Raw genomic sequence first — 27435 nt, 5'->3', positions numbered from 1 at the left:
TTGGAGATCTCCGCAGAGATACACAAGTTATAGCTTACCTGGGAGAAAACTTCAGAAAAATCCCATTTTCAGTCCTAAATGGGTAATTTTGAAACCTTTTGCTGGACAGGAAAACTCTGCTGTGCAGTTTCACTGTCCACTAACTATTCATACAGATACAGAAACAGACAGATGCCCACTTAGTGTTTGAGAATACCCACTTCAGGTTCGCAGCAAGTAAGGTATATACTTTTATGTATTCCTTCCAGATGAGAGCAAAGAGCTATGTCCAAATGGATAGCAAAGAGCTATCCATTAACTAATGGATTAAATTAACATTTTACTTCTATACAACAAGCTGATTCTAGAAAGTGAAATGCTTCCTTTAGGACACACTGACTAATAAAAATAGCCCATGTAACCTTCTTAATTAAAAAAAAATAATCTTATTTTTATTTATAAAATGGTAAATTCTCATATTCTTCCCAAGGCAGAATGAAAGATGGGAAATCCTGCAACAACAAATAAGGTTAAAAAAAATTAGGACATGGTGGGAGGGCAAGAGGGTCTGTAGGTCTGTGTTAGTGGCAATGTGAACTCTATCTTGTCCATTACACTCTGTATCATGAGCTCATTTGATAACTTTAGATGATTTAATTTTCTTGATGTCATAGCTTTGTAGAATCAAGGTCCCATTTCTGAATTTTCCAACTTGTCCTGCAGGCCAGATGCTAGGCACTGATTTCTTCCTTTTGGCCTTCCTGAAATACAAAGGGATAAAAAAAAAAAATAATGAAGAAAATGCCCCAAAAGGTGAAAAACATCACCTATTTATGCAACCAGTATCTAGTATTATGGAATATCAAATCATAGTAAATAATGACCCAGAGTATTTCCTACCTGCATAGCCATTCAAAATTCGCAGCACAGTACAGAATTACTTTTTTAAAAAATTTAAACCCAAAGAGTTTCAGATGGAGCAAGAACTGAGAGTACATTTCAGTGAACCTGTGGCAGTATAACTGAGAATGCCACTTCAAGCCTCTGTATCCTGTACCCTGTGTTTTGCAGAGATTATCCTGAGTGCACACACTCCAGCCACAGTCTCAGATGTGTCGAGGCAGAACTGACACATTTTCGGTTACTCTGCCTAACTGAGGCCTCCAAAACTGCCAGACACAGAGGAAGGTCACCATTTTCCAACTATAGGGTCTCGTTCTTCCCCCACACACACTCTGAGCTGCATGAATTTTGGTGTAAGACTGTACATAATTACCTAGGGGAAGGCTGTAAGAAGTTACACTGAGGAGGCTATAATAAAGCAAGTTAATTTTAACCATGTTAATACCAGCTCACCTCTCCTTCTGTTCTTTCTTCTGCTTCTTCTTCAGAGAATCACCTCTATGTTCCTGTTTTTAAAGATGCATACTTTAATGCAAAAGGAACAGAGCATCTTGGCTAAACAACCACCCGCACACAAAGCTCACAGTAGCCTTTGCTTCACAGAGCAGCGGGTGTTTTAAAGCAGGTTGGTAGACCTTCTGACAGACCAAGTGATGCAACATGTCACAAAGACACTGTTAAGAGTGCCCAGAGCCCTTCCTGTCACCCTATGGAAAGCACATCCCTCTCCTGATCAGCACGCTGGCCCTGCCACGTGAGAAGGAGGCACAAATCCAGCCACACAAGGAGAGAGGCTTGCCTCCTTGGGTCAAAAGATGGACCAGGTGTGCCTAGTCACCCGAGTCTACCTGTCAAATGACAGGGTGCAGCGGATGTATTTTGAGCCACGTAACAGAGAAGTAGGTCCCCTGGGACAGAGGGTGGCAGGAAATGGGCTGATAGAGCAATTACCCTGCTCCCACCTACACGAGAGGGCTCCATGGGGAAGCAGGTAGTAGGCTTGGAGCCAGACAGGCTGTGCTAGAGGATGGATGCAACAGAAACCCCACCCTTGCTTTAAATAATGAGCAAGATTCTGTGCTGATACAAAACCAGCTGAAGATCTGTCTCTCTGTGGTGAGACAACATGCAACAAACTTTAATTGAAGGCCCTGCTGAGTTTGTGTCATCAATATATTGGCCTCAAAGATGAGGCAGTGACACCCACCACAACACAAGCTTAACTCTGTGCCCTTTGTACTGCACACAACCAGCTTTTTCTGATGAGATTAGTCCTGCCAGAGCCAGGACTCGCCTCTGTGCAAGCTGGAGGTGTCAAGCTCAGGCACAGCTCCTGTGCCCAAGGCACTATCTGTCAGGATCTTGGGCTGGCTCTTACACGCTGCCTTTACATAAAGAAAATTCCACACAAACCTTTTCCTTCTCATCATCCTTCACTTTTTTTTTCTCTTTCATTTTCTCTTGGTAAGTCTTGTAGTTGACGTGTTCCTTCTTGGGGGGCTGCAGTAAAGATTGAGAGGGCTGTCAGTGACAGAATTTTCACATAGGTTCAAAAAAATATCCGCCAACTTGCATGGAAAAGATTTTTTCAGGTGGTGGTGGGGAATCAGGAGAAACTGTTTATTTCCTTTTGGGTGAGAGGTGGGGATTTCAGGGATGTAAGGGAGACACACAGAAACCATACATTTCTTGGTAGAGATAGCGGAGAGGGACGCTCTGCATCGGCCCTACAAGGTTTCCACACATATACTGAGCTAGAAAGAAAACCCAATACCCCTCCCCACACCCTAAGAGAGACCTAGAGTATTTTTTTTTCTTTTACACTACTGATGAGAAATAAAACTGAACAGTTTCTCCATCTTAAACTCATTGAGAGAGCAAAGCATTAAAAAGTAAGCAAGCCCCTCTCCCTCCCCCAATTTAGTTTTGAATGGCCTGATTAAAAATTAGTAAATGTTATTTTCCACCCCAATCAGTCATGTTTCATCTAATTGGATAACCCGACCCTGCTCATTTTCCAAATGTCCACAGACAACAGACGAGACAGAACAGAAAAGTAAGGATGAAGTAGGAGAAGGTCAAGGCAGGGGATTTTATATTTTAAAGAAGTAGTGACAACCCCCCCCGGGTATTTTTTACCACATTCCCGTGCTGTAACAGCTGGACAACAGCTCAGCACAAACCATGAGACAGTCACCTTGGCTCCCAGCATGATAGCACGCTCCTGTTCCCACAGGCGTTGTTCCTGCTTCTTGTAGCCAGTGATTCCAAACTTGTGCACTTCCAGGCGAGCCTAAAACATTACAGAGAATCCCAAGCATTCTGTGATTTGTCCAATCAGTTGTAAAGTAACACCTGACAGACCGCAACAAAGTCACACTCCCCAAGAAGCCCTGGCTAATACCCAAGACCAGCATGCTAGAACATAAAACTAACTGAGTCTGGAGCTGTCCTGCAGCACAGTTAACCACTGCCCATCTCACCTCTGGACAGTGAGGACTGTCAGGGAGGCAATTTTCAATTCCCCTTGTTTCACACACGACAACACACGGAACGGATCTCCTCCATATAAAAATGAATCGTGTCACACTGCACACAGAAGCACCACAAAATGTGGTACCTGCAGCACCCAGTGTTTAAAGAGCATCCCCATTCCTTGGCTGCAGAGTGCTTATCCAGTGAGGAGCATGGGTGGACAGACAGCGGTTTCACTACCCATGTACATTTAGCCGACACTACACAAGAGTAACCCAGCAAAGTCAGTGGTGAATTTATAATCTTCTAAAAGGCCCCATCTTTTAAAAATCCCCACCGTTGCCAGCAGAACAGGGCTCTGAGCAAAATCTCCAGTGAGACATTTCACTGAATCACAGCACATCCCTGAGCAGGGATCAGGCACATAAAGCAACTTGCAGAGATCTCTAAACAAATCAGTGTCTAAGACAGCCAATGCTACTTATGCTCATGTAAGAACAAATGAGAAATAAGAGACAAATAGGAAAACAGTCTTCTGCTGTTTCAAAACCAGATGCCAATGTGCTTTTCCCCCCTCACCTCCCCCAAGAGATCAGAAATCCAAGATTACCACCACAGGCCTGAAAGAGCTGTGCTATACATACACGTAGCTTTATACTGCTAACATACAGCGACCCTCCCCAAATTCTGACCAGAAAGACAGACCACAGAGTTGTTAACACACCTTTCTTCTCACAGAACATCTCACAACAGCCAGCACACTCCTCCTTTGGCATGGCATCCAGCCAAAGATGCCTATTAGGAAACCGTCCCCTAGCAGAGATAACCTTTTCTGGAAGTGTTTCCCAACTGGTCCCACTGCACCTTTGCCAGGGATGTAAGTACACACGCTGCACGATGAAATAGTGAGATTGGGGAGGTCCCACCAGCTTACCTTTTCAAAGTTAAATTCCTGCTCGTTCACATTTTTCTCTTCATCCACTATTTTGGTCTATAAAAAAAACATATTAAAAATTTCAAATTAATATAACAAGTAACACCACTTCAAATGCTGATTGTGATAGTTTTTTTGCAAAGCAGTGAAATGTAAAATGAGTTGTAGGAAAGAGTATACAGCTTTCCAGCCATGTCTTTTTCAATCTTCATTATCTAGATTTATTAAAAGAGACAGTCTCAATGGCATTTTTAATTTGTAGATATTACAGGGTCTTACTGGAACAATCTTGTACAACTTACAGGGTACCATTATAGCACAGCGCATACAGCGTTGTCCTGCATTTTCTTGCCTGGATCATCTGCTAATCCTTAGAAAGAGTTTGATAATTCAGAAAGATATTAATAGTGGCAATTAATTTTTATACTTTCAAGTATAAAAAATTACAGTTTGTAAGAGGAAAAACTGCTACATGCCCCACACATCACATATATTTCCATTTCCAAATCTGTACCAAACTGCTAATGCAGGATAGGATGTGAACTTAAGGTCGTTTTCTGTGAGACACAGAGGGCAGTGGCAATACCACAGGTACCAGGAGCTGGCTGCAACACGGCGAACAAGTTACATTTGCAACTGCATGGACACAGACTAGTGCACATATCCAGCTTAGCAGATGCAAGAGAAACATGTCCAAAGGAAGCACTGTCAGCAAACGGGAGACCCTACCTAATGCTGTTTAAAGAAATGACTTGCACCAAGCGGTATCAGTGAAAACTGCATCTTTTCTACTCTGCGATTTACACAGAGACCTTCCACCGGCAGTTCTCAGTTTGGAAGGGAACTCTCCAGGGGGAGAAATGGATCATCCTCTAGGGAGAAGGGAAAAAAAAAAACCCAGCAGGGCAAAATCCCCTCCCGATGTCTGTTTGCTACAGGAGCGTCCCGCATGGCACACTTCAGAGCAGTACCAAGTCTCCCAGGGTTATTTTAGTTCGTGTCTGGCCCCCGATTTCAGGGAGGAGGTGCTGAACCACCTCTCTGAGCAGATACCAGCTCCCAAGCATCCTGATGCAAGCAGGTGGCACTGGCAGGGAAACCGCAGTCAGATCACAAGTAGCATCCCCTCATCTTCCCTATTTGGTCCCAAGGGCACCATCCCCTCCAAGGAAGCGGGAGTACGACACGTATTAAAACTGAACCTGAACGCCTCCCTGCAGGGGAGGGCGGGCCCGGGGCAGAGAGGACTCACACCCGGCAGCCCCCTCCCCGCTCCCCGGCCCTACCTGGTCACGGCTGGTGGGTGCTGCCGAGGGACTGGGGCGCCCCTTCCTCTTCCTCCCGCGGAACACCACGACCTCCACGGCCGGCGGCGCGGCGGGAGCCGGTGGGGGGGCGCCGGCGGCGGCAGCGCCCAGCTCGGCCCGCAGCTCCCCGAAGAAATCACGGGCTCCGCGCCGCCCGCCCGCCGCCGGCTGCGGCTCTCGGGTCTCCGCCGCCTCCCCTGGGCTCGCCTCGCTGTCCTCCGCGATGCTCCGAGCGCCGGGCTCCTCACCTGCGCCGCGGAACACACACACACCCCGGGTCAATTGTGCGCGGCCGCCATCGCCCCGCTGCGGAGCGAATAGGGCCAGCCCCGCGCGTCCCCCAGGGAGGCCGCGGTACCTTCGTCCCCGGCCGCACGCCCCACCGTCGGTAGCCCCGCTCAGTCCCTCACCCAGGTCGTAGAGCGCACCGAGCACCGCCTCCAGCCGGCGACACGGCTCCCGGGACCCCATGGCTGCCGCGGGGCGGCGGGCGGAAGGACGTTTGATCCCGAGCGGCTCCCGTCGCCCCCAAGATGGCGCCGCCCATCGTACGGTCCCCCCGCCCTCCTCCGCGCCCGCCGCAGCGCGCTGGGCAGCTGAGCTGGGGCGGTGTAGGGCCATGGGCGCTGCGGGAGGCGGCTGCAGGCGTGAAGCTGCCGCGACGGGGTAGGGCGGGCGAGCGGGGCGCGGGGCGGCGAAGCGGAGCTCGTAGGACCATGGCGGCAGCGGCGGCGGCGGCAGCGCCCGGGCGGGCGCGGCGAGGGGCGCCCATGTATTCGGTAGGCAGCGGGGACAGCGGGGACGGGGGGGCGACGACAACGGGGCACGGTGCCGCGGGGAAAGGGAGCTCCCTGCTTCCCCGCCGCACCGGGTCTGTGCCGCTCACGCTGAAGCGGAGTGACAGTGCTGTGTGCAACCCATCCCCAGTCACCCACCCACCCACCCCATCCCGGTGTGGGGCCCGGGAGGAGCGGGGCTGCGCTCCGGACAGAGGTTCCGAGGGCCTCGGCTGGGCGCGGGCGTGTCGCGCACAACCTGCCGGGCTCTCTCCCCTCCGCGGGCAGGTGGCGGCGGTGCGGCCCGGGCGCCGGGACTGCGCTGTGCAGCGGCCGGGAGAGGCCGAGCGGGAACCGGCCGCTTCCTCTCAGGAGTTCGCTTTCCCCAGCCGCTGCGGGCCCCGAAGCCGCTTCTCCTGCTAGCCTGCTTCCCTGGTACCTCTAGCGTCAGTCCTGACAGGGTCCCCAGCGCCGCTTCTCCCCGCAGGCGCGCTGTGGAACGCCAGCCGGCTTATGGAAGGTCGGAGAGGGCTCGGGCTGCCCTCCGGAGGGGTTTGTTGGGCAGCCCCGCGGCCGGGCCTGGCGGGGAGGCCGGCCGGGGCGGCAGGTGTCCGAGCACGGCACCCTGTGCAGGGCAGCCCCGCAGCTGCCGTGTGGAGCCGAAACCCGCCAGTGATGATGAATTCAGTGCTAGAAAGTTGCCTTGGGGATGGAGTGGCTGAAGCAGGTTTTCCCGTGTTGCATCGTGGATATGACTTAACTGACCACGTCTTTTTGCTGCAGCTCCTATGCTAGCCCTGGACACGGTGGTTTGGGTGTGGGGTGCTAAACCCCCCTCTCTGCTTGGATTTAGAGGTGGGGACTGGGGGGAGAAGGAAGCAGCGCCTGGTTTCTGCAGAGATTCCCAAACTTCTGCTCCTCCTTGGCTGTGCGTTGGTACCCCAAGCACATCACGAGCGCACCCATTTTAGTGCTTTCACCGGTTACATGGAAGCAGATGAGTTCCAAGCTCTGGCGGGTTTGCTTTTGCACTTCATGGGTGTCACAGTTACCGTGTGTGTAGCTGCGTCGCCTGATGTCAGGGTTTCCAGCAACGCGACTTCTGAACACGTTCTTTACCAGTCGGTAGCAGAAGCTGGAGCAACAGCTTGTCTGTCATGTGTAAAAGCAGCATTTTTCTTCCTTAGTGGTTGGTAAAACGTGTGTGTGTTTTGGCTCCCTCAGCACTACTTCAGGACAAGGTGTAAAAATACCTGTTGCCATGGAGAGAAATCAGTTGCACACCAAAGCTGGAAATGGGGAGCGGTGGCAAAGAGGTGGCTTTTCAGTTGGCCGTGGTCTGCGAAACTCCACTCAACAGAGCTGGGGAATGGCTGTAGCAGCACGGTGACTGCTGTGTGGCTCGTAGTGGGCTGGTTTGTCTGGGCTCTGTGTAGTAGCAGGATTTAAACTGTGGTAAATGAGTGCTTAGATTTTCTGCACAATGAGTTGTCATGTACTAAACTAAGTAGGTGTAGACTTGGATGCCAACTGGTGTTTTCTGATGCTGTTCTGAGCTACCTTATTTGCTGTAAGAGGGTAAAGGTTGGGATTTTTTCCTGTTTCATTTTTAATGGAGGGGGTTGATACAAGGTATCAATGGCAGCAAATGGCTAATGCAAACTATTTCCAGTCTTCTTAACAGTCCTCAGCTAAATCTGCTCAAAACATGAACTAGTTGAGAGCTGTGCAAGAAGGAAGCTTGGAAACTGTAATGCTAAACCATACATGCAAAAAACCCCTGAAAGTTTTACATTAATATGGGCCTAGGTTTAATACCTTGTATTGGATTGTTTTAAAGTTCCCTGGAGAGTTGGTTCTGCAGTTACTGTGGGACAACAATAGTGGAGAGAGATGATGTACCAAATGCTTCTGTAGTAGCAGGTTGGTATCCCAGTTTGACTGATGTGGGGAAAAGAATGCAAAGGTCAAACATTATAGCAAGCATTGTGTTCTCTGAAAAAATTAAGTTGACTTTCAGTGCAGGTGAGGCTTTGAAGGACCTTTTTGTGGTTCTTAAGTGAAAATAGGAGTGATTTTGGGGTTTTTGTTTTGCTAAGTTCTTGTATTGATGAATCGATGGGAACGGAATGTTTGCTCTCTACTTACTTCAAGTGTCTGCTGTATTTGATAGTCTTGCTCGTGTGGCTGTGGTCAGCTGGCAGTGAAACCTGACTCCTTGTCCCAAGGTTGAAAACCCAGCTGCCACTGCTGGGCATTTTGCTTATCTGTTCCTGTGAGTTTGCTGGCCAGGCTTTCCTCTCAACACCAGAAAAGGTCACTGTAAGAGCCTGTGAAGCAACGTGGTTTATCCTTCATTGTCAGACTGGTTCTGCACAGGATGTGTATAGGGAGGGGAAGCTGAATGAATGAAAGGGATGCCTCTGCTAGCCTTCAACTGGAGCTGTGGAGGAAGGCATAAACACTTTTATTTTACCATCTTCTTCTAATAAACACATTTGATCGTAGCCAGTACTTTTATATTTGTGTCTCATGGAGGCTTGCTCCATGCTTGTGTGGTGTCTATTGCTGTTGTTTTAAATTTGAGAAAGGTACAATTTCAGTTTTAGAAAGACTGAGCCATCATTCATACAGACTGGTGTTACAGGAGATAATAGGAGACATCTCTCTCCAGTGCAGAGGATGCCGATTGGCTCAAGGGGAAACGTCTTGTCACTGAGACTTCTGCAGCAGAATAGATCCACAAGTAGTTCCTGATGTACTCTTTGTTTTCCTGTTTAGTAGTGGTTACTCACAGGCTGTGTTCTCTTTTTACCTACGTATGCACCGTATTGTGTTCTGATCTTCACGCGGCTGGCAGCGTGGTGGGGATTTTTTGGCTGGTTTGGTTGTTCCTGCCTGGCTGCATTCTGTCCAAGCTTGATGAAAATCAGCACAAATCACCAAGGTCCCAGGTGGAGCTTTAAGTAGCAGGGATTATTTTTTGTGTGTTGATGATCATATTTTTATACTGTTACTGTCGTCCGTTGTGCTGCCTTCGTGTAGCCGTGAGAGTTGGAGTCAGAAGTGTTTTAGTTAATACCTATTAATCATGGAGAGGCCGGAGGCAAGGCACTTGAGCTTGCAGAGCACAGGTGTTCTCTCAGCTTCTTCCTGTTGGGCAGAATTAAGTAATGTGATATAGGGTGATTTGAGGATATTTGCAGTTGGAAAGGGTTGAGGTTTCTTGTTGGGGTTTGGTGGGTTGTTTTTTGGTTTGGTTTTTTTTTTCCTTTTTACTTTCTTTCTATTTGAGGTGTTGTCCCAAGCAAGTAACGTTTGTTCAAGCACTCAGAATGTGGACTGCAGAATACAGAAAACTAAAAATAAAATTTTAAACTCCAAATTTTGCAAAAGTCTTGGGCACTGTTAATTTGGTACTGAAGCCAAGCAGACCGCTGAATGTCTTGAGACAGTGTCTCATTCTTTATTTGTATGTTCCCAGCAGAAAGAGCTCACAGCAAAGAAAAGAGATGAGTTTGAAGATATCTTGGAGGAAAGACGACTGTCCAGCGACTTGAGATACGCGATGAAATGTTATACTCCTGTGATCTACAAGGGACTTTCACCTTGCAAGCCAAATGCTATTAAAAGTGCAGTTCTCCAGTCAGAGCAAGTGCAGTATGTTATCAAGCAGGTGAGGCTGGAAGAGGAGGCAGCCTTAACACAGCCAAGCTTTGTGCAGCAGCGGGTGGCGAGGAAGATTATTGCCAACCTTGTCAAACACGATCACTGTAGTTTGGAAGATGATCTGATAAATCGGTACCTTGAGAGCCATGTTCTTTTAGAATTACCATGGAGTTGCCACTAAAGGTGTTAGATTGCTATTCACAAAGTATTGTTTTGATTTTGCATATGTTACTCTTCATCATCTAGCTTCTCCAAGGTGCTTGACTACTTTTTTTCCCCTCCTTTTCCTCCTCCACTGTCCTTGCCACAGAGCAGCATTGTGAAAGGCATAAGCGCTCTCCTTAGTACGCGCTTCTGTACTTTGAGGATGCCTTGTAGCTGTTGTATAGGCTAGTGATGTATTTAGGCATCAGTCATAAATGCTACGCTCCCTAAAATGAGAGTAAACTTCCAGAGAATTCTTCAAATTAGAAGCACTAAAATGTAACCATATTTATGTTCTAAGATGGAGGGCATCTACTAGTTTGTAATGAATGATAAGTAAAAGATTCAAGTTAGCTCATATTTTGCATTGTGTTGAAATTGCTGAAATAAGAGTGTGCATTACCAGTGTAACTCTCTTCAGTTATTCATGAAGAATAATTCTGGGACAAGAAGAGCATATGAGATGTTTTGGTTAATCCTGAGTGACTGGATACCGTAAAATTTTGGTGGGTTTTTTTTAATGGTTAGTGTTACCTATGATATATCAAAGCTTGTCACGATGTGACAAACTAAACTATGCCCTGCAAAGTAACCTCATTGCCATCATCAGTTGCTGAGCAGTATGAAATTACAAAAAAAAAAAAAAAAAAATTAAAAATCTTTAAACTTTAGAAACAGTAAAACATTTACTGCAAGAAAGTGCAGAGAATTTGGCAGAGAGACGGATGCGATGTGCTGCATTTTCGATGGAACAAGTGTTTGATGGCTGTTTTCCCAGCCAGCAGCGAGCGGTTGAAGGGGTTTAGCAGACCTGCCATTGCAACCTAGTTCTCAGCTTTGAACCAGAGATTGTTGAAAGTGTCTAAGACTGTCTTGGGCAGGATGCCCTGCAGTCTCAGATCAGCGTGCCTCCTGTCTGGGCAGAGTTTACACAACCTTACACAGGCATACTAGAATTGATTCCTGTGACAAATTGCCGGGGTTACTAATGTTCAGTATGTGAATTGGAGTGCATTTCCTTGGGTTAGCTTGCTGTATGTGATGGGTCTGGGTGGTTTTGTGACTCCTGATTTTTGGGGAGTAAGTGCTTAGCTCTGTAGCGGCTGTACACTTAATACACAGTTGTGTGTTAAGCCTTTTACTGGTGAGTGAGAACTACATCTCTTGCCCTAGTGAAGAGCCAGGATAAGATAAGAGAGAATTTTCTCAAGCTTAAGTGGAAGTAGTTACTTTGGCTCCTTTAGGTAGTTAAATTAATGTTATAGCCATATGTGTGAAAATATGCAGGACGAGGCTAATGCATTTATTGAAACACAGTTGAATCGATATGTATGACAGTTAAGGTGGTATATGCAGGCAGATTGGAGGAGATGGGATTTCTTCTATGTCACAAAATGGAAACAGTAGGTAATCAGTGCTGGCCTCTTAACAGAGCTATGCTGTTTTGGTGGCTTTTTCTTCTGCCATTCCTCCTCTTTCCTCCTCAGTGTTCCATAAAAGGCACGTTCTTCATTCCATAACAGTAAAAGAATAACTTTTTGAATAAATATCTCTAGAGTCAAAGTATCAAATAAAAAGTGATGACCATTATTTAGGTCTGTTTTAAGCAACTTCAGAAGGGAACATGCATAGCAACAGAAGAAAGATCATTGATATGCAAAGTTGGGAGAGAGTGCTTTGTATGCATTTCAGCTACCCATTGCCAGAGTAATACGTTACAAAGAAATTCAGGCATGGCAGGGCTGAGGTTCTTAGCTAAGTCTTAAAATCTAATGATTCCAACATTTACACTGTGAACATCTCTGCAAACATAGGTTTGGTTTCATTTTACTACTGAAAGAAATTACAGCCTTCTTTAGACCAATAGTACAGGAAATGTTTGAACTTAAATCTCCTCTGATTATGCTCACAGGCTAAAACACTCAGATGGTGTATTTTGGGGTAAACAATTGTTGCACACACAACCAACCCCACCCCCCCAAGTCTATAAACTCATTTTTGATTTTGAATGGCTTTAACTTCGCTTTCTTTCAGTGGCTGACACAGTACAGATTCTGCATGATTAGATGCATGACTGTCACGTGAAATAAAATCTTCCTGACTATTGCAATAGCTCTGTCATAATTGCTGTGGCACATAAAATGGTGTGCAGCAACACCTGACTGGGGTTTGTTTTGTTTTCTCTCTAGTTAGCAAAGGAAATGGGAGAATCACCTGATATTATTCAAGAAGAAGCCACAGAAATCCTGGACGAGATGGGCCACAGTATGCAATTAGGAGCTGTCAGATTTTTTGCCTTTACTCTGAGCAAAATATTTAAGCAGCTTTTCCAGAGAGTTTGTGTGAATGAAGAAGGAATGCAGAGAGTAAGTGCTGGGGAGGCAGGGGGGTGTGGAAGTCTGCATTTGTGCTTATTACTGCATTTCTTAATAAGCGTGTGGGGGAAGACAGATGATCTGTAAGTATTTTAGAAGCAGAGTCAGCAGGACTTTTTGTATGTTTTCCAGATGCTTCCTCTGACAAGGAATACTTGCAGCCATGTCAGTAATTCTGTTAGATCAGCTATGGAGATGGTTTTTTCAATCTAATGTTATAACTTTACTAATGCATTTAGCTCAATTGGGGGTGAAAACCTAATGTTTTGTAGCTGAATGGGTTGGCTGTGTTGGAAAAGCTTTGTACAGCTAAGTGTTGTGGAACATCGTGCACCTTTGAGCTGGGAGATGCTTCAAGTTTGACCCAGTTCCCCAAAGAGCTGTCGTCCCCGTTTCATTGCAGCATGCCAGTGTTCTGGAGGGTGCAGTGCATTCCCTAGGAGACAGCAGTGTCAGCCCTGGCAGCACCTATTGGGTTTCCCATTCCAGTCAAAATGGGTTTGCATTAGACTACCATGCAGTGAGGCTTTTGAGTCCGGTGAGGTTTTTGAACTGCAGGTTGCTGGTCTGGAAACTATTGCTCAAAATTTCTTATGGTCCCATGCTGAAAAAAGTGTAGAGTTTAAGGACAGAGAAACCACCCTCAAACAAATCAGCCTCTGTTTGTCTTGAGCCCTGTAAAGATTTGTGTTTGCAAATTGCAACAGTCAGTCTGTAAATATTGGAACAATGTTATTTTTGCTGTTTATTTGTTGGGTTTTTTTCAGTTGCAACATGCCATTCAAGAGCATCCAGTTGTGCTGCTGCCCAGTCACCGAAGCTACGTAGACTTTTTGATGCTGTCTTACTTGCTGTATACGTATGATTTGGCTTTGCCTGTCATTGCTGCAGGAATAGGCAAGTATGCTTGTTTAACAATGTTTTCAGGATCCCAAGAATCAGTAAGCAAGGAGTCCAGCACCTGCTACTATAAGTAGTTGTGATTAACTTCTGTTCCAGACTGTCTTGTTAAAACCTCCTTGAGTGAGATGGTTACAGCATCTGAAAGCTTCCCACCTGCTCCGAGTCCAGTCGAACATGATTGTTTTCATAGCAAGTTTGCTCAGAAGTTACTCTGTCTGTAGACCCAAGGCTGGGCAAAGATCATTATTGTGGAGAAGACTTCCATAGTGCTGCTTTCTTTTCTGCCTGGGAACAGGCAAAAACTTTCCCAAAGTGCTACTGTGGATGCAGAACATTTAAATGCAGTCATAATAGCCAGATATGAAGTGCCAGCCACCTCATGGTAGATGCTGATGCGACTCATCTCCTTGAAGCATTGTCAGAACTCCATTACTTGAAGTGCTGAGGGCAGAGCTGGCTGGGACACAAAATTTCACACTGGAAAGGCCAAATCAAGATTTTTCAACTTAATTCTAATTTTATTTGTAGGAATGAATTCTTGAAGACTTTAACAGTAAATATCTTCTGAGTGAATGTGCTTTTTGAAAACCCTGACTCTGGTGGCATTTAACTGAGAAGTGTAATCTTGGAAGTCTTGGGTATCAACCACATCTTCTAAGCAGAAAGACAGCAACCTGAGATCTGGTGCAGCACTGTATGTGCACAGGAAAGCTAGCAAAGATCTGGGGAACCTATTACTCTACTACGGTCTACTTTTCCAGTTGAGAGATTAGGAAGACCAGTAGATAGTCATTAGAAGCTGGGAGAATGTGCTTGGTAGGGAGGAGGAAATTCTGCTGGTTTGTTAGTGCTACTTTGCCTCTGGGTGATGCCAGTTAGCTTCTGGTGAATTCAGAACTTGATGCCTCATAGCTACCTTGATCAAGGTGTTGCAGCTGCTCACCTGTTGGGTATTGTTTGGAATCTGCTCACATACTGTTGTAGGTATAGGTATGGGTGTAATCCTTTGCTGACTTCTGTATTAGAGTCTTTTGAGTTTGGGCCTCAAAATTATTGGTTTAGCTTAGAGGGATTTTTTTTAGTGATTAACTTTTATTTTTTCCAAGTGTTTTAACTGTTTTTGGGTCAAAGTTTTTCAGGATTAGGGGCTTGCAGCTTGATTATACTACTGCATGTGTGTGTTATTTTAAATTCCTCTGTAGAAAATACCATTCTGTATGGTTGCAGTGGTATTCACTACCTACTGTGTTAGAGGTTCAGAAGATGTGGTGTACAGACTCAATCTCAAAGATGTGCTGAGTGGAGAGATGCTCTCCTGATACAGGTGATAAGTGTGTCTGTTTTGTAGATTACTGTTTAGCTGCAAGCAGCATATGGACACATCTCTGGGAATTAGCTGAGAGGAGGTCAACAGTTGCCAGAAACACCCTAGTACGTGCTCTGGGCATTAGTAGGAATCTGCCCCGTGCTGGGATCATGTTTCTGCTCAGGTCTTGGGAGTCCTTTAAAGGCACAGAGCTGATGAGGTGGCATGGGCTTAAAGGCACATGAAAGGATGTGTTTGAGTCCCAGTTCATGGGGTGTCAGTCTATGGGGGTGGTGGGGAGTGGCGTTGAGCATGCAGCCAGCATCCTGGTTAGGGGGTTGAGTATGTGGCAGACGAAGAAGTATGGGAGGGGATAGAGTCTGTGCTGAGAGGGGGAGAGTAGTAGAAGAGTAAGGGAAAAACATGAATCTTTGCATGTGTGAAGCTCTGATGGCTGGCCAGGGTCCTGTAGCTGGTTTCCTTTTATCCATTTTTAATGTGTGTGTATATATATATAAATAATCTCTCACATACATATATTTGTGTGTGACATTATATGACAGCTTTAAGGCAGTTGCATTGCAGCTAGAAATGTGAATTTGTTTTATCAGGTTAATCTCCATTCTCAAGTGTTGCACAGATTGAGGTGGCAAGGAGGTCAAAGGGACACACAGCCAGCTGCTGTGTAGACTCATTTTTAAATGCCTCCCTAAGAAATATATTACATTGTTTACTGGTTTTGATAAGTGTTGACCGTGATTGCTTAAAACTAGAAAACTATAGAACATTTTACCTGGTTGGGCCTACTCCTTCTGAAGGGGTGAGTAGGATCTCAAACAGTGTAATATAGTCTAATCAGAAAGTTAAATTCTGTGTCTTCTAGGATATATTCAGTGGTAACTGATCTTTCTTGAAGATGAGTGAGACAATGTACTTGAAAAACATAGTCTTTATTATGGCTGAAATCTGGCCATTTAAAGAAAAAAAGTTGCCCTAAGTCAATGCTAGTTACAAAACAAAAAAAAAAATAGAAGCATATTATAATGTCATTCATTAATGTATGTCTACATTAAGTCTTACTGGATGATTTGAAAGCAAATAAAGCTATTTGCAACAAGAGAATCCTTGAAATGATTCTCCTTACATCTCCTTTATTCTGGTATTTGAATCGAGAAAGCAGTTGATTCTGCTGGCTGATATTAACAAGGAGGGTGTGTGTGTGACTTTGTTTTTTTGTTTGATTGTTTTTCAGATTTCCTGGGAATGAAAATAGTTGGTGAGCTGTTACGAAGGGCAGGTGCCTTTTTTATGCGACGTTCCTTCGGTGGGAACAGGCTCTACTGGGCAGTGTTTGCTGAATACGTAAAAACCATGTTAAGGGTAAATGAATTTCTGAGCTCTCAAAATGTATGCTTCAGAAATACTCTATTGCAACAATTAGTGTGAAATATGCATGATGTTACAGCTGTGTGATCAAAGGCTTCTCTGTGATCTGAGGAAATGCATTATACCTCGGAATTGATGTAGGTGAAAAGCATCCATGCAGTCTGTTGTTACTGTAGTTCAGTGGTAAGCAGTAAACAGATCATTGTGCAGCATATGGGTTTGGGATTGTTTATTTGCCTGTATCTCATGGCAGACAAAATACTGTCATTACTTTAACTGTATGGTGTGGCAAACAGGAGGGGTGAATATAGGCTTAGAGATGACTGAAGTTAGATGTGCATGGCTTCCATTAAAAAAATTACTTTTATCTTAAATACTCAGAATTACTTGTGGATGGAAAAGAAGTGTTGTTATTTTTCTGACCAGCTTTTTTTTTTTTTTTTTCAAGAGTGGCTATGCCCCAATTGAATTTTTTCTTGAAGGGACTAGAAGCCGCACCGCCAAGACTCTGACTCCAAAGTTTGGTAGGTTTGTTGAAAACTTGAAACTTCTTATGATTATTAGTGGTTTCACTAGTGGTTATGTGCTTTGTAACTTCTTCAGACAGGTAGGAATGTTAAAGTGGTGGGAAATCTGTGAGGTCTGTCAGAGTAGGGGAAAACACTGTGGTTGGGGCACCGAGGCTATACAGAGGATGGCAGCGTGTGCCCCTTGCACTCTACTGCTTTCTCTTGCTTTGCCCTGTTGTGTACTTAATTGCATAGCTCTTCATCCGTTTCTTTCTAGAAAATCGATGTCCTCTTACCAGCAGAGAAATATTTTAAACTAACTGCAAAAGTAGTGGGGAATCCTCAGAAGGAAGAAGCTGTGTGAGCATAGAGCAATGCTGCTGAAAAGAGCACAGCTGTCCAAATGCATTAGTTACAGTTATTTTCTGTTTTAAAGCTTGGGCAATGTCTTGTGCTTTTGCTTGCTTGAAGAGGAAACAAACACTGTGCACACCATTAACAGTGTCTGAAATCCAAAGATACCTTTTTTCAACGTTGAATTGCAGGTGCTTTTCCCTCCTTGAAAAAGACAAGTGATTAACTTTTTTTTTTTTCCCAATTTGCAGGTCTTCTCAGCATTGTGATGGAACCATTTTTTAAACGAGAAGTCTTTGACACATACCTTGTTCCCATCAGCATCAGCTACGAGAGGATATTAGAAGAATCTCTCTATGCATACGAACTCCTAGGAGTCCCAAAGCCCAAAGAGTCTACATCTGTATGTAAAATCCTTAAGAGCAAAACATAGGTGGATATATACGTACCCTGTAGCACCAAAGAGCAACTTTTGCTCTTCTCGTTTTCTTAGGGGTTGTTAAAGGCCAGAAGGATCCTCAGTGACAATTTTGGTACCATACACATCTACGTTGGCCAGCCGGTATCACTTAGAACCTTGGCATCTGGGAGAATCAATCGGTGCCCATACAACTTGGTTCCCAGGTATCACATCTTCCCATGGTTCGAGTACTGAAAAAGCACGTATTTACTCCTCACCTACCTACAAAAATGAAGAAGTTCCCTTGTGCTTTGTTTCCAACTTCTCTCACTTCCCCTCCATCTGACCCTTTAGACTGCTGAACCAGGTCTGTTGGAACAGGGGGTTTATCATGGTTGTGATGGGGTGTTTCTGGAACAGGTTGTTACTCGCGTGGCTTTGTGTGGTGTTGAGGAGATGCCATTTTAAAAGGTTGGGATGATCCATGAGCCAGGCAAAGCTCTGTTTTGTGAGAATTCAGTGGGTTTGTCACTGAGAAATTCCACCTTTCTCTCCCTTCTTGCTTTATTACTGCAAACTGTTAGGGGATTGTGTGCAGGAAGCTGTAGCTATGACTGCATTGGATGGCTTTTGCAATTTGTTATATAAAACTAATTTATTTTCTTCAGATAGCAGGTGGACAGCATCAATATGGAGTTCTGTGTCAAATGCTATTGTGATGCTGCTGGTTTTTACTCTGTACTTCTGTATAGCACATAGATAGAATTGCCCTCCAGATTTTGGGTGCTATAAAGTAGTTACAGATCTGGGAGCAATTCAGAAGAAATAAGGAAGGGTGTGATGTATATTCCAGTTTTTGGAGCTCTTTACCTTGAACTGCGTTGTTCTTTCCAGGCACCTTCCCCAGAAGCCTTCTGAGGATATTCAAGAATTCGTCAGTGACGTAGCTTATAAAATGGAGCTCCTGCAAATAGAAAACATGGTTTTGAGCCCTTGGGTACTTGTTGCTGCCATCCTGCTCCAGAATTTGCCAGCCATGGATTTTGAACTTCTAATAGAAAAGACCCTGTGGCTTAAAGGCTTAACACAGACTTTTGGAGGCTTCATTGAATGGCCTGGTATGCAGAGAAAGTGTTATTTCTTTCTCTTTTGGTGCTGATGAAGGATAATTTATATTTCTGTGAAAGTAGCGTATGGCAACAACTTTACAGAATGTTTCCCTCAGATTTGTAAATGGATTTTAGGATATATTGAAATGATGCTAAAACCTGCCAGGTTTTAACTAAGCCTGTAGAAGATAATGATCTGAAAAACAGTTAGCCTAACAGATACTTTAATGTTATGTCCTGTGGGATGAGGGGAAATAAGGTACTTAGATTCAAGTACTGAGACTTGCCTAGTGTCTTTCTGATACCTATGCAAGTTACAGGCAATTACCTGATTGCAGCAGTTAACCTTGATGTAATCCTGTATTTCTTGCTCGATACTGACCATAGTATGAGTTATGACTGTGGCACAGAACTACTGGAAATGAAAGGGTAAGAGAAAAGCCAAATTATAACTTGCATTGTGATAATGTTCACATTATTATAAATAGTAATGAAAAAATAATGTGTAATGTACGTACATTTACATTTTCACTGTAGGTAGACTTAAACCTTGGATCTTTGCTTTTGTAGTCACAGGTATAATCAAGGGTCCCTGTCAGTACTGCAGTAAATAGGGGCAGGCTACAGTTAATGACAGAACTCTGACATTTCTGCAAGAAAACCACTTCTCCTTTGGGGGTTCTGCACTGCAGCAAATGCAGATGAGGTCTGCTCCTGCCAGGCTGGTAAAAGGAAGAATTTCATGCCAGTATTTAAACACCACTTAGAATTGTAGTGCACAATAAACTGAAAAGCATGAAAAGCAAACATTGGGGTTTGCTTACGTTGTTAGCCACAATGAATAAGCTTTTGCTCTAGTAGAGTTGTGATGTAGTCAGGTAGTAGAGAATGGGTACAGTCATGAAAGAGGGGAGTGACAACAACTGAGCTGATTTTGTTGGGAGTGTGCTGGCCCTGCTCTAGGCATCAGTTGCATAGAAACAGGGTTTGTTGTTTTGTTTCGGATTGTCAGTAAGTTTAAAGAATAAATATGTTTTAATGACTAATTTGGTGACATCACCAAGTTAGCAACTACACATACCTTGTCCTTTTTTCTGTCTCCTGGCAGCTAGCTGTATCTGCCGTTGTCGTACTGGTTGGCTGCTACAGGCAGAACATTTTCTTGGCTGTTAGACATTTTATATTTAAAAACAGGAACTGCAAAATCGCTGGCTCAGACTTCTTATTGCATTGAGAAACAGGAGCTTTAGCAAAACTGGAACTAAGGAGGCTGAAGGAGCAAATAAGATGCAAGGAGGTTCTACTTGACATCTGTGTTAATATGCTTGTGTGTTTTTCTGTCAGAGGCTGTTCTGATTCGATAGGCTTGTGGTGCTGGGAAGATGTAAAGTGTATTTTAGCGTTCGATAAGAAGTCTTTATTGCTTCTTTCCTTGCTTGCAAAGAGCAAGGAAACGTTTGATGCAGGGAATGTTTCAGTAGTGTTTAAAGTGTAAGGCATCCTAAAAAGGTGAGTGTATTTTCCAGACTTCACTTGCTGGTCTTTATCTGAATAAGTTTGTGGTGTGTCACACTGCAGGGGTGGCAGAAAACAAATTAAAAAAAAAAAAAAGCTTGACCAAAGCCCACAGGTTTGTGAAGCTCATGTCTTGCCTTAGAAGAACCCACACACTTCCTTGCTTTAGGCATTTTAAAAGGATTGTCTTGTGAAACAAGGAGAGATTTGGGTTTAAGAACAGTCTGGTTTTTCAGAACAGGCACATTATGTAACAATACCTAAGGATTTCTGTAAACTTAATTTGAGATGAGGTCTTCCTTGTATATGAGAGTTGAGGAAGAACATTTCTGATTCAAAACTTGTGGTGCCAGAAATGCCTAAGCAAAAGTATGGTCACCCATTAAGCATATCTATCCTCTCTTATGTGGAGGTTTGGAATACTTGTTCCATAGACAAAGAAAGTATTTGTTGCTTTTAATGAGTGGAAGAATTCATAGTGGTTAATTACAGAATTGCCTGAAATATGTTCTCTCCATCTCATACTATGTGTAGGCTGCCAGTTCCTGATGTGGATTACTTTAGAACATCTCTCTAAATTAATGTTTGGTGTAATAATTGGTCTTCTGTGATAAAACCTAATGAAATGCTGGTACATCTCAGGCTGTTTCAGTGTCTTCCCTTTTTCCTGCCAGATAACCTGTGTGCCAAAAAAGCAGTCATGTCTGGCCTCACCCTGCATTCCAACATTGCTCGCCTTGTCGATGGCCGCGTGGTCCTTAATGACAAAGGAGTGGAAGATGGAGCCATAGGGGAAATTGTCTTCAAGCATGCTCTGGCCATCCTCATGTGTGCCACCTACAGAAATCAGCTGCTGAACGTGTTTGTGCGTCCGTCTCTGGTGGCACTCGCCTTGCAGATGACACGCAGCTTCAGGAAAGGTACGTTTGGGTGGCTCTGAGCCCACGCTTGTGCTGTGAGAGCAGCAAGAGCTTCCTGTGACTGACTGACTGCTGGTGGGAGCTACCTGAGGAGGGGATACTCTGGATAAGGCCCCATGGTTATTTTCTTGCTGCCTTTTGTTTGTTTACCTTTTGATACTATTTAAAGTATTCTGCTGAGGGGGCCTGGTTAAGATGAGCTGTTCCCAGTTCTAAGTGTCTGTCTTTGTTGGCGTTCAGCAGACCAGCTTTTTAGGTTACAAATTACACACAGCTCATACTTGCATACAGTGCAGCCAGTTCTCAGCCTGTCTTCTCCTCCCGTGGCTGTTTCTGAAGTATTCTAGTGTTTCCTGATAGTTGGCTTTTAAAGAAGCTTTTCAGAATATATACCTTAGTTTTGAGCAGCATCTGATTACGTGGTGGCTAATGCATGTTCTGAGAAGCCCCTGCTCTTCCCTTTGGGTAACAGTTGAATCAAATGCTTTGAGTGCTTGCTGTTCTGTTGTGGTGGTTTCTGCTGTATATGGATATATGCTTTTAATGTCAAGTCCTAATTTTATGTTAAGTAGGTACTGTCTCTGAAATAAGGAGCAATTGGCTTTTTACTTGCATGTCTTAAATTGCTTTTTTAAACAACATTATAATCTTTTTTTCAGAGGAAGTCTATAGCTGCTTCAGCTTCTTGAGGGATGTTTTTTCTGATGAGTTCATCTTCTTTCCTGGTGTTTCACTGAAGGTAAAAATACCCTTTATATAAAAATACCAGTAGTCAGTAACGCAGCCAAGTGAAATAGCATCTGATTTCAGGGCTCTGGCAAACAAGTGCTTGTGATATCACCTTGATCTGTAAGTGGGAGGGAGAACTTAAAAGGGGGTCAGAGTGGAGGTAGTCATTTGACTAGTTGCAAAACATTGTCTGAATCCACAAGGTTGCATAGGCAATCTTTTTTTTTTCTCCCCCTCCAGTAAAAACCTGAAAATCCTGAAATTTCCCAATTCTGAACTATTAAAATGAACTGTAGCAGAAGTTTGGCTTTTTTTTTTTGCTTCTTTCATAAAACTACCAGTCTTCCAGCACAGGTATAAAAATATATGTAAGGCAGTCTTTTAAACAAAGCGTAAATACTGTCCTCTTCCTCTGCAGTTATGAAAGAGACCTTAGGCTGTAATGAAAAAAGTATTAATGCAGATTTAATTGAATTCTGTCACAAAATGGGCATGTCCTGTCAGTACAGAAACAAAGTAGGAATTCTCATTGAGGCTACACCAGGAAAATTTTCCCTAAAAGTTCTTGCAGACTGTGTAGCAGAGGGGCACTGCTGCTCTTCCAGGAAGTTCAGCTATAGGTATTATGACAATTAATTATCAACCATTGTATGCCCTCGTTATCTTGGACAAATAGAGCATGGGATTCTAAATTTAGGTACCTATTGTCCTCTGGCTGATTGTACTCCTCCTAGAGCAGCTGTGAGCAGTGGTTTTTGTGTCGCTCCACGTGGGTGGCCTGTGACAGCAGGGCTGCATCAGTACCCTGCTCTCCACGCTGGCACCACCGAGTGGTCAGATCTGCTCTGTAGTGTTTATACAAAGGCTTGTGTTTCTCTTACACCTTGAACTCTTGAAGGCTTTGATATTCCTATGCATTAGTAAACTACTTACTGTTTTGATGGTTCACAGTGGAGTCCTTTTAGCTTTTTATTGCTGGCATTTGTCTCCTGTAGATTCTGGTAGTACATTGCAAGCCATGCAAGGGAAGTCCTTTACAGTAAAGCCTGGTTTAAACTTCTGCAGACAAAATCTAATATGGAGTTGAGGCCATGCAGACTGTGAAGCATTTAAAAGTGATAATTTTCCTAATGGCCTAGCAGTGTCTCTTGTAGAGTCGTATGGAAACTTTAGTTGCATCCTATTTGCTTGAAAAGAGCTTCCTCTCCTTTCACCCCCAGGCCATCCAAGCACTGCTCAGACAAAGCCAGTATTGTTCATACCACTGCCTTATTACAGGGCTGAGTGTGTCTGCGTGCTCCCCTAACACAGCTGTGAAAGCTGCAAGCAGCACTTTGCGCTCTGCAGGACTCACTGTGTTGGTTTGTACACGTCCTGCTGGGCTGGAGCTGGCTCTGGTCCAGCCAGCTGGAAAGGCAAGTGAGCACAAGTTGTATTATTAAAACCAGAAATGGCTCGACATCAAGTCCAGTATAACCTTCTAAGTCCAGCTGTAGATTTTATTTTAACTTTTTTATTTTCAAAAAAATCCCCTGTTGGGGTGGGGTTATTTTAAGGCTGGTTGTTTTTTAAGGTTTCGCTGTTAGCAACTGTTGTCTCTTGGAGCTTTTTTGAAGTACGAAAAGCAAGCTGGGAATAGGAGGGTGACTGGCTATGACTGACTTACTGCCACAGAAAGCTTAAAGAAGAAACCAGACAACCTGACCCAATTCTTACCAAATCCTGAGGGTGCCCAGGCTGGCTGTAACAGTAGCATCCCCAGCCTCTTTCTTTGCCCCTGGGCCTCTTGTGCATTGATCCTGCTGTGTTCAAGGACACATTCCCACTACCTTTTAATAATGGTGGTTTTAGTATATAGGAAAACTTTGGGTCGAGTCTCCTGAGAAGTGAGTTCAGGAATGGAAACGTCCTGTTGTGTGTTTTTTTGTTGTTGACTTTGTAGGGAAAGGTGGCTGTACTTACTGTAAATGTTAAAATTCCGATTATGCTGCTTTCTCCCAGGATTTTGAGGAAGGATGTTTTCTACTCACAAAATGTGATGCCATTCAAACAACTCAACAGGAAATCTACCCTACTGACAACGGAAGTGTTTTACTATCTTTCTTGTCAGCTATGTTCAGACCTTTTGTGGAAGGTTATCAGGTATGTTCTTCAGAAAATTACCTTTTTTTTTTTTTTTTTTTTTCCCCCCCTTCTGTGTTTTACAGGGAAAACTAGAAGAGTTGTGATACTTCTGTAGTATAAATAGTGATTCCTTTCAGGGTCGGGGAGTCCGAGATAAATAGCAGGAACAAATACCTTAAACACCACCCCACTCCCACCCCCAGATCCTGATACCAGCTTTTGGCTTGGAGTTTTCCAGTTGACCAAAGCAGTAACTGCCTTACAATGTGACAGCCTGTAGTGGGCTTATAAGCTTCATGGGGACTCTGCTGCTATCAGGTTAATTGCACTTTCTTATGAGCTCTTGCTTAATTCCTTTTATGTGGGCTGTCCTGCCAGGTGCGGAAATGAGTTTGCATCTCATATCTGATAGTGTCTTTGGGGAGTCATTAATTCCATCCCTATCTCTTTTTAAATTCTTTGGATATCCAGGGTTCTAGGGAAACTAAACACTTACGCTTCTGTAATAAGCAATGTATATAGAAGCAGGAGGCCAAAATCTCAGGTATGTCAGGATAATATTGGTGGGAATGTAGACTTTTCATCCTAGTGGAATTGATCTGATGTATGACTTGGGCTGTACTATATTGATTTGCCCAGTTTTTTCCCATTGGTAAAACAGGTATTGCTTCAAAAGATATGATACTGGTTTTGAATGTGAAATCAGGAACCTGAGTGTCTACAGTAACTATTATAGTAATACTGAATCTTATTTTAATACTAGGATTCTTGTGCCTGTGAAAGAGCAATAAAAATTCCAGGTGCTCTTACGTAATGATACCTTTTGAGTTCTTCTCCTGCAGTTTTCAAAGTGTAACAGTATTATTTACAAGAACACATCTGTTTAATTCCTAACAAGCTGACAATCAAAAGGAAAATAGCGCTAATTTATTCTTTTTCTAATGTTAGCTAATTTTCAGATACCTCTCAAAGGAAACAAAAGAATCCTTTACTGAGAAGCAGTTTATACCTGGAGTCCGCAACTTTGTTTTTCAACTTCTGGAGAAGGGTGTGTACGGCCGTTATGCAAGATGAATTTACAAGTGCAGCTTGTTCATGGCCACTGATAAAACTCCTAATTGTGTTTCTGGTTTCTCTGCAGGGAAGACGCAGTGTTATGAAGTGCTGTCTTCTGACATGCAGAAAAATGCCTTAGCAGCTCTTGTGCAACTAGGTGCAGTGAAGAAGAAGAAACTGTAAGTAACATTAGCTTTTTTGGTGCACAGAAGTCAGTGTGCAGTCTTACAGGCAATTCCTAGTGACTGAGCAGAACCCAAACTGCCCAAGCATCAGTCAGCTGGTTGATTGGATTTACCCAAGGTAAACCCAGGCAGTTCCTTTCTGTAGATGTCTTAGAAGCAGAATGGCATGCCCTCATTGTGAAAACACTCCTGTGGGGACCCAGCAACAAAGCTAATTAACCCACTAGTGAGCTGCTTCTTGAGTGCCTTTACTATCTGTTGTTCAAAGTTTCTCATGAGGCTTTGATAAGCAAATAGAACAGCCTTGCTTATTTTTAACAAGTCCCCACATTGTTCTGTTTCACAGAACATAGCTGGCAGCTGATGGTCCTGAGTTTTTCCTTACTTCTCTCCAGGAAATGACTTGGTTAAGGACTGATGTGTTCTTGGAAAGTGCACCAAGTAGTGGTTGCTGTTATGTGGTTGTTTTGTGCTCCCTGTGTCATTGTGCTAAATAGATGTCTATAGGTAAATGCCCCTTTCAGTTAAAAGGAATAAATCCTTTGACTGCAACAGAATTTTACATCAGCTGAAAACTGATTCAGTTTGAGAGATAATCTTGAAAATTGGAAGTGTTCAAGGCCAGGCTGGATGGGGCTTTGGGCAACCTGGTCTAGTGGAGGGTGCCCCTGCCCATAGCAGGGGATTGGAACTAGATTGGCTTTGAGGTTTCTTCCAACCCAAACTAGCATGTGGTTCTGTGACCATTCTAAAGTTGAAAATAAATGTTCTCTTCCTGACGTTGCCCCTAATAATAAAAATCAGAGGAACAGAGAAGCAGGGACTGTGAACAAGAGGAAGTATAAAGAAACTCTAACTATCCTTGAGTACAAGCTGCTTATAAGTCTGCCATGTCCTTAAAATTAATATGTATGGTGATTGGATGAAAAACTCGATGCAGTTATGAAAAAAAAATCAGATTGTCACACTACTTGTATAGAAATTAGTGGAATAAGAAGCAGTCTGTTTCTATGTCCCTGAACTCAGGACATCATTGAAGACACAGGGTTGTTTTTTTTCTTTGAACTATAGGTCCAGTGGATTCACTTACAGTGTAAATCAAGAGGCTGCTAATAAAATCCTGGACATGTTTGGTAAGTGTTTTCTAATTAATTTGGAGAGAGAGCTTCTCAAGCTCTAAGTTACTTTAGACAACGCATGTATGTTAGATATAATGTTTTTTCTTATAGTTCGTTAGATATTTTATACAGATAAATATTTTATACAGATAAATATCTGTATAAAATATTTATTTATACAGATAAATATCTGTATAAAATTCCCAATTATTTCATGTTTTTACTTTTTTTTTCCTGGTGTCATTGACTGCAATTTTGAATCTCCCTTCTTTAACTGAAATACCATGCAACGCAGTGACCAAGGAAAATAAGCTATTAAGTAATTTACTGGAGTGGTATTTTTACATCATTTTGTTAAGTGGTTTGTTTTCTTTGGGGTTTTTTTGTTAGACGCTCGGATACCTGTACAGAAACCTGTGGCTGCACGACTCTAAGTGGTTCCTGATGCTGAGACTGGCTGTAAGCACCTGCTGAGAACACCGACCAGCAGCGCGGGGGTGTCACGGGAGCAGGCGAGGGTCCCCTCTCGCCCTGCGAGGTGGGGCGGCGGGAGGAGACGTGCTCTTCAGCGGGGCAGCTCTCCCTTACCACTTAGAAGCTGTTGCTACTTAAGGTTGGAGCTCTGTTTGTATCCTCGCTGTGTTTTGGTTGTTCTTTTTTTTTTTTTTAACAGATTAAACATTGTCTTTTTTTAAAAATAAATATTTAAAGAGCCGTGCACAGTAATAGCTACTTAAATACATTCTTTTTTTCCTAGACTTGTAACAAGGAATGTGATTGGTTTCAAGTATTTCATGGATGTGAAAATGTAACAGGGAATTAAAGACTTGCTATTAAAATTAATATTTAGAAAGAAAAAGCCCCCAGTCCCAGCTGGCCCAGTGTGAGAGGAGGGAGGCCCTGGTGCCTCAGGAGCTCGGGCGATAGCCGGGCCTGCTAACTGCGCTGCGGGTGGGTTTATTTCACTGTTTTTCAAGCACCTGGCATTATTTTAATTACTCCGCGAATGATATATTTTAAAATTGAATTAAAGCAGTATCGTTAACGTGTCTGTCCTTCCTCTCCCCGCCCGCGGCGGCGCCACCGCTTTCCGTTAGCACAGGCGAGGCGCCGGGCCGAGGGGCGGCGCCAGCCGGCCGTTGGGGGCGGGCGGTTCCGGCGCGAGTCGCGGCCCGGCCCCTCGCCTTTCCGGCAGCGGC

At 43.9% G+C, this 27435-nt stretch overlaps 2 protein-coding genes across 2 annotated transcripts; one reads left to right on the top strand and one right to left on the bottom strand.

Annotated features, from left to right (window-relative positions):
* Window positions 1-418: 418 nt before the first annotated feature.
* FSAF1 (40S small subunit processome assembly factor 1) lies at window positions 419-6145 on the bottom strand (the record flags this gene model as incomplete). Its single annotated transcript, XM_084261323.1, is given in 8 exon segments — window positions 419-740; window positions 1336-1388; window positions 2296-2382; window positions 3080-3175; window positions 4292-4348; window positions 5578-5846; window positions 6009-6085; window positions 6087-6145. Coding segments are annotated over 8 exon segments (828 nt in total). The 3' UTR covers window positions 419-610.
* Window positions 6132-27281, top strand: GNPAT (glyceronephosphate O-acyltransferase; the record flags this gene model as incomplete). The annotated part of the gene is made up of 16 exons (XM_084261322.1): window positions 6132-6377; window positions 9862-10050; window positions 12437-12613; window positions 13390-13519; window positions 16084-16211; window positions 16666-16741; window positions 17332-17483; window positions 17574-17704; window positions 18375-18598; window positions 20779-21024; window positions 21684-21763; window positions 23755-23895; window positions 24826-24925; window positions 25019-25112; window positions 26190-26251; window positions 26627-27281. The coding sequence occupies 16 exons, from the start codon at window positions 6132-6134 to the stop codon at window positions 26668-26670; spliced, it is 2220 nt and encodes a 739-aa protein (XP_084117448.1). The 3' UTR covers window positions 26671-27281.
* Window positions 27282-27435: the final 154 nt, after the last annotated feature.

Source organism: Gallinula chloropus (genome assembly GCF_964237585.1).
Source record: "Gallinula chloropus genome assembly, chromosome: 3".
Taxonomy (NCBI): Eukaryota; Metazoa; Chordata; class Aves; order Gruiformes; family Rallidae; genus Gallinula; species Gallinula chloropus.
This window is presented reverse-complemented; position numbering and strand designations above follow the sequence as displayed.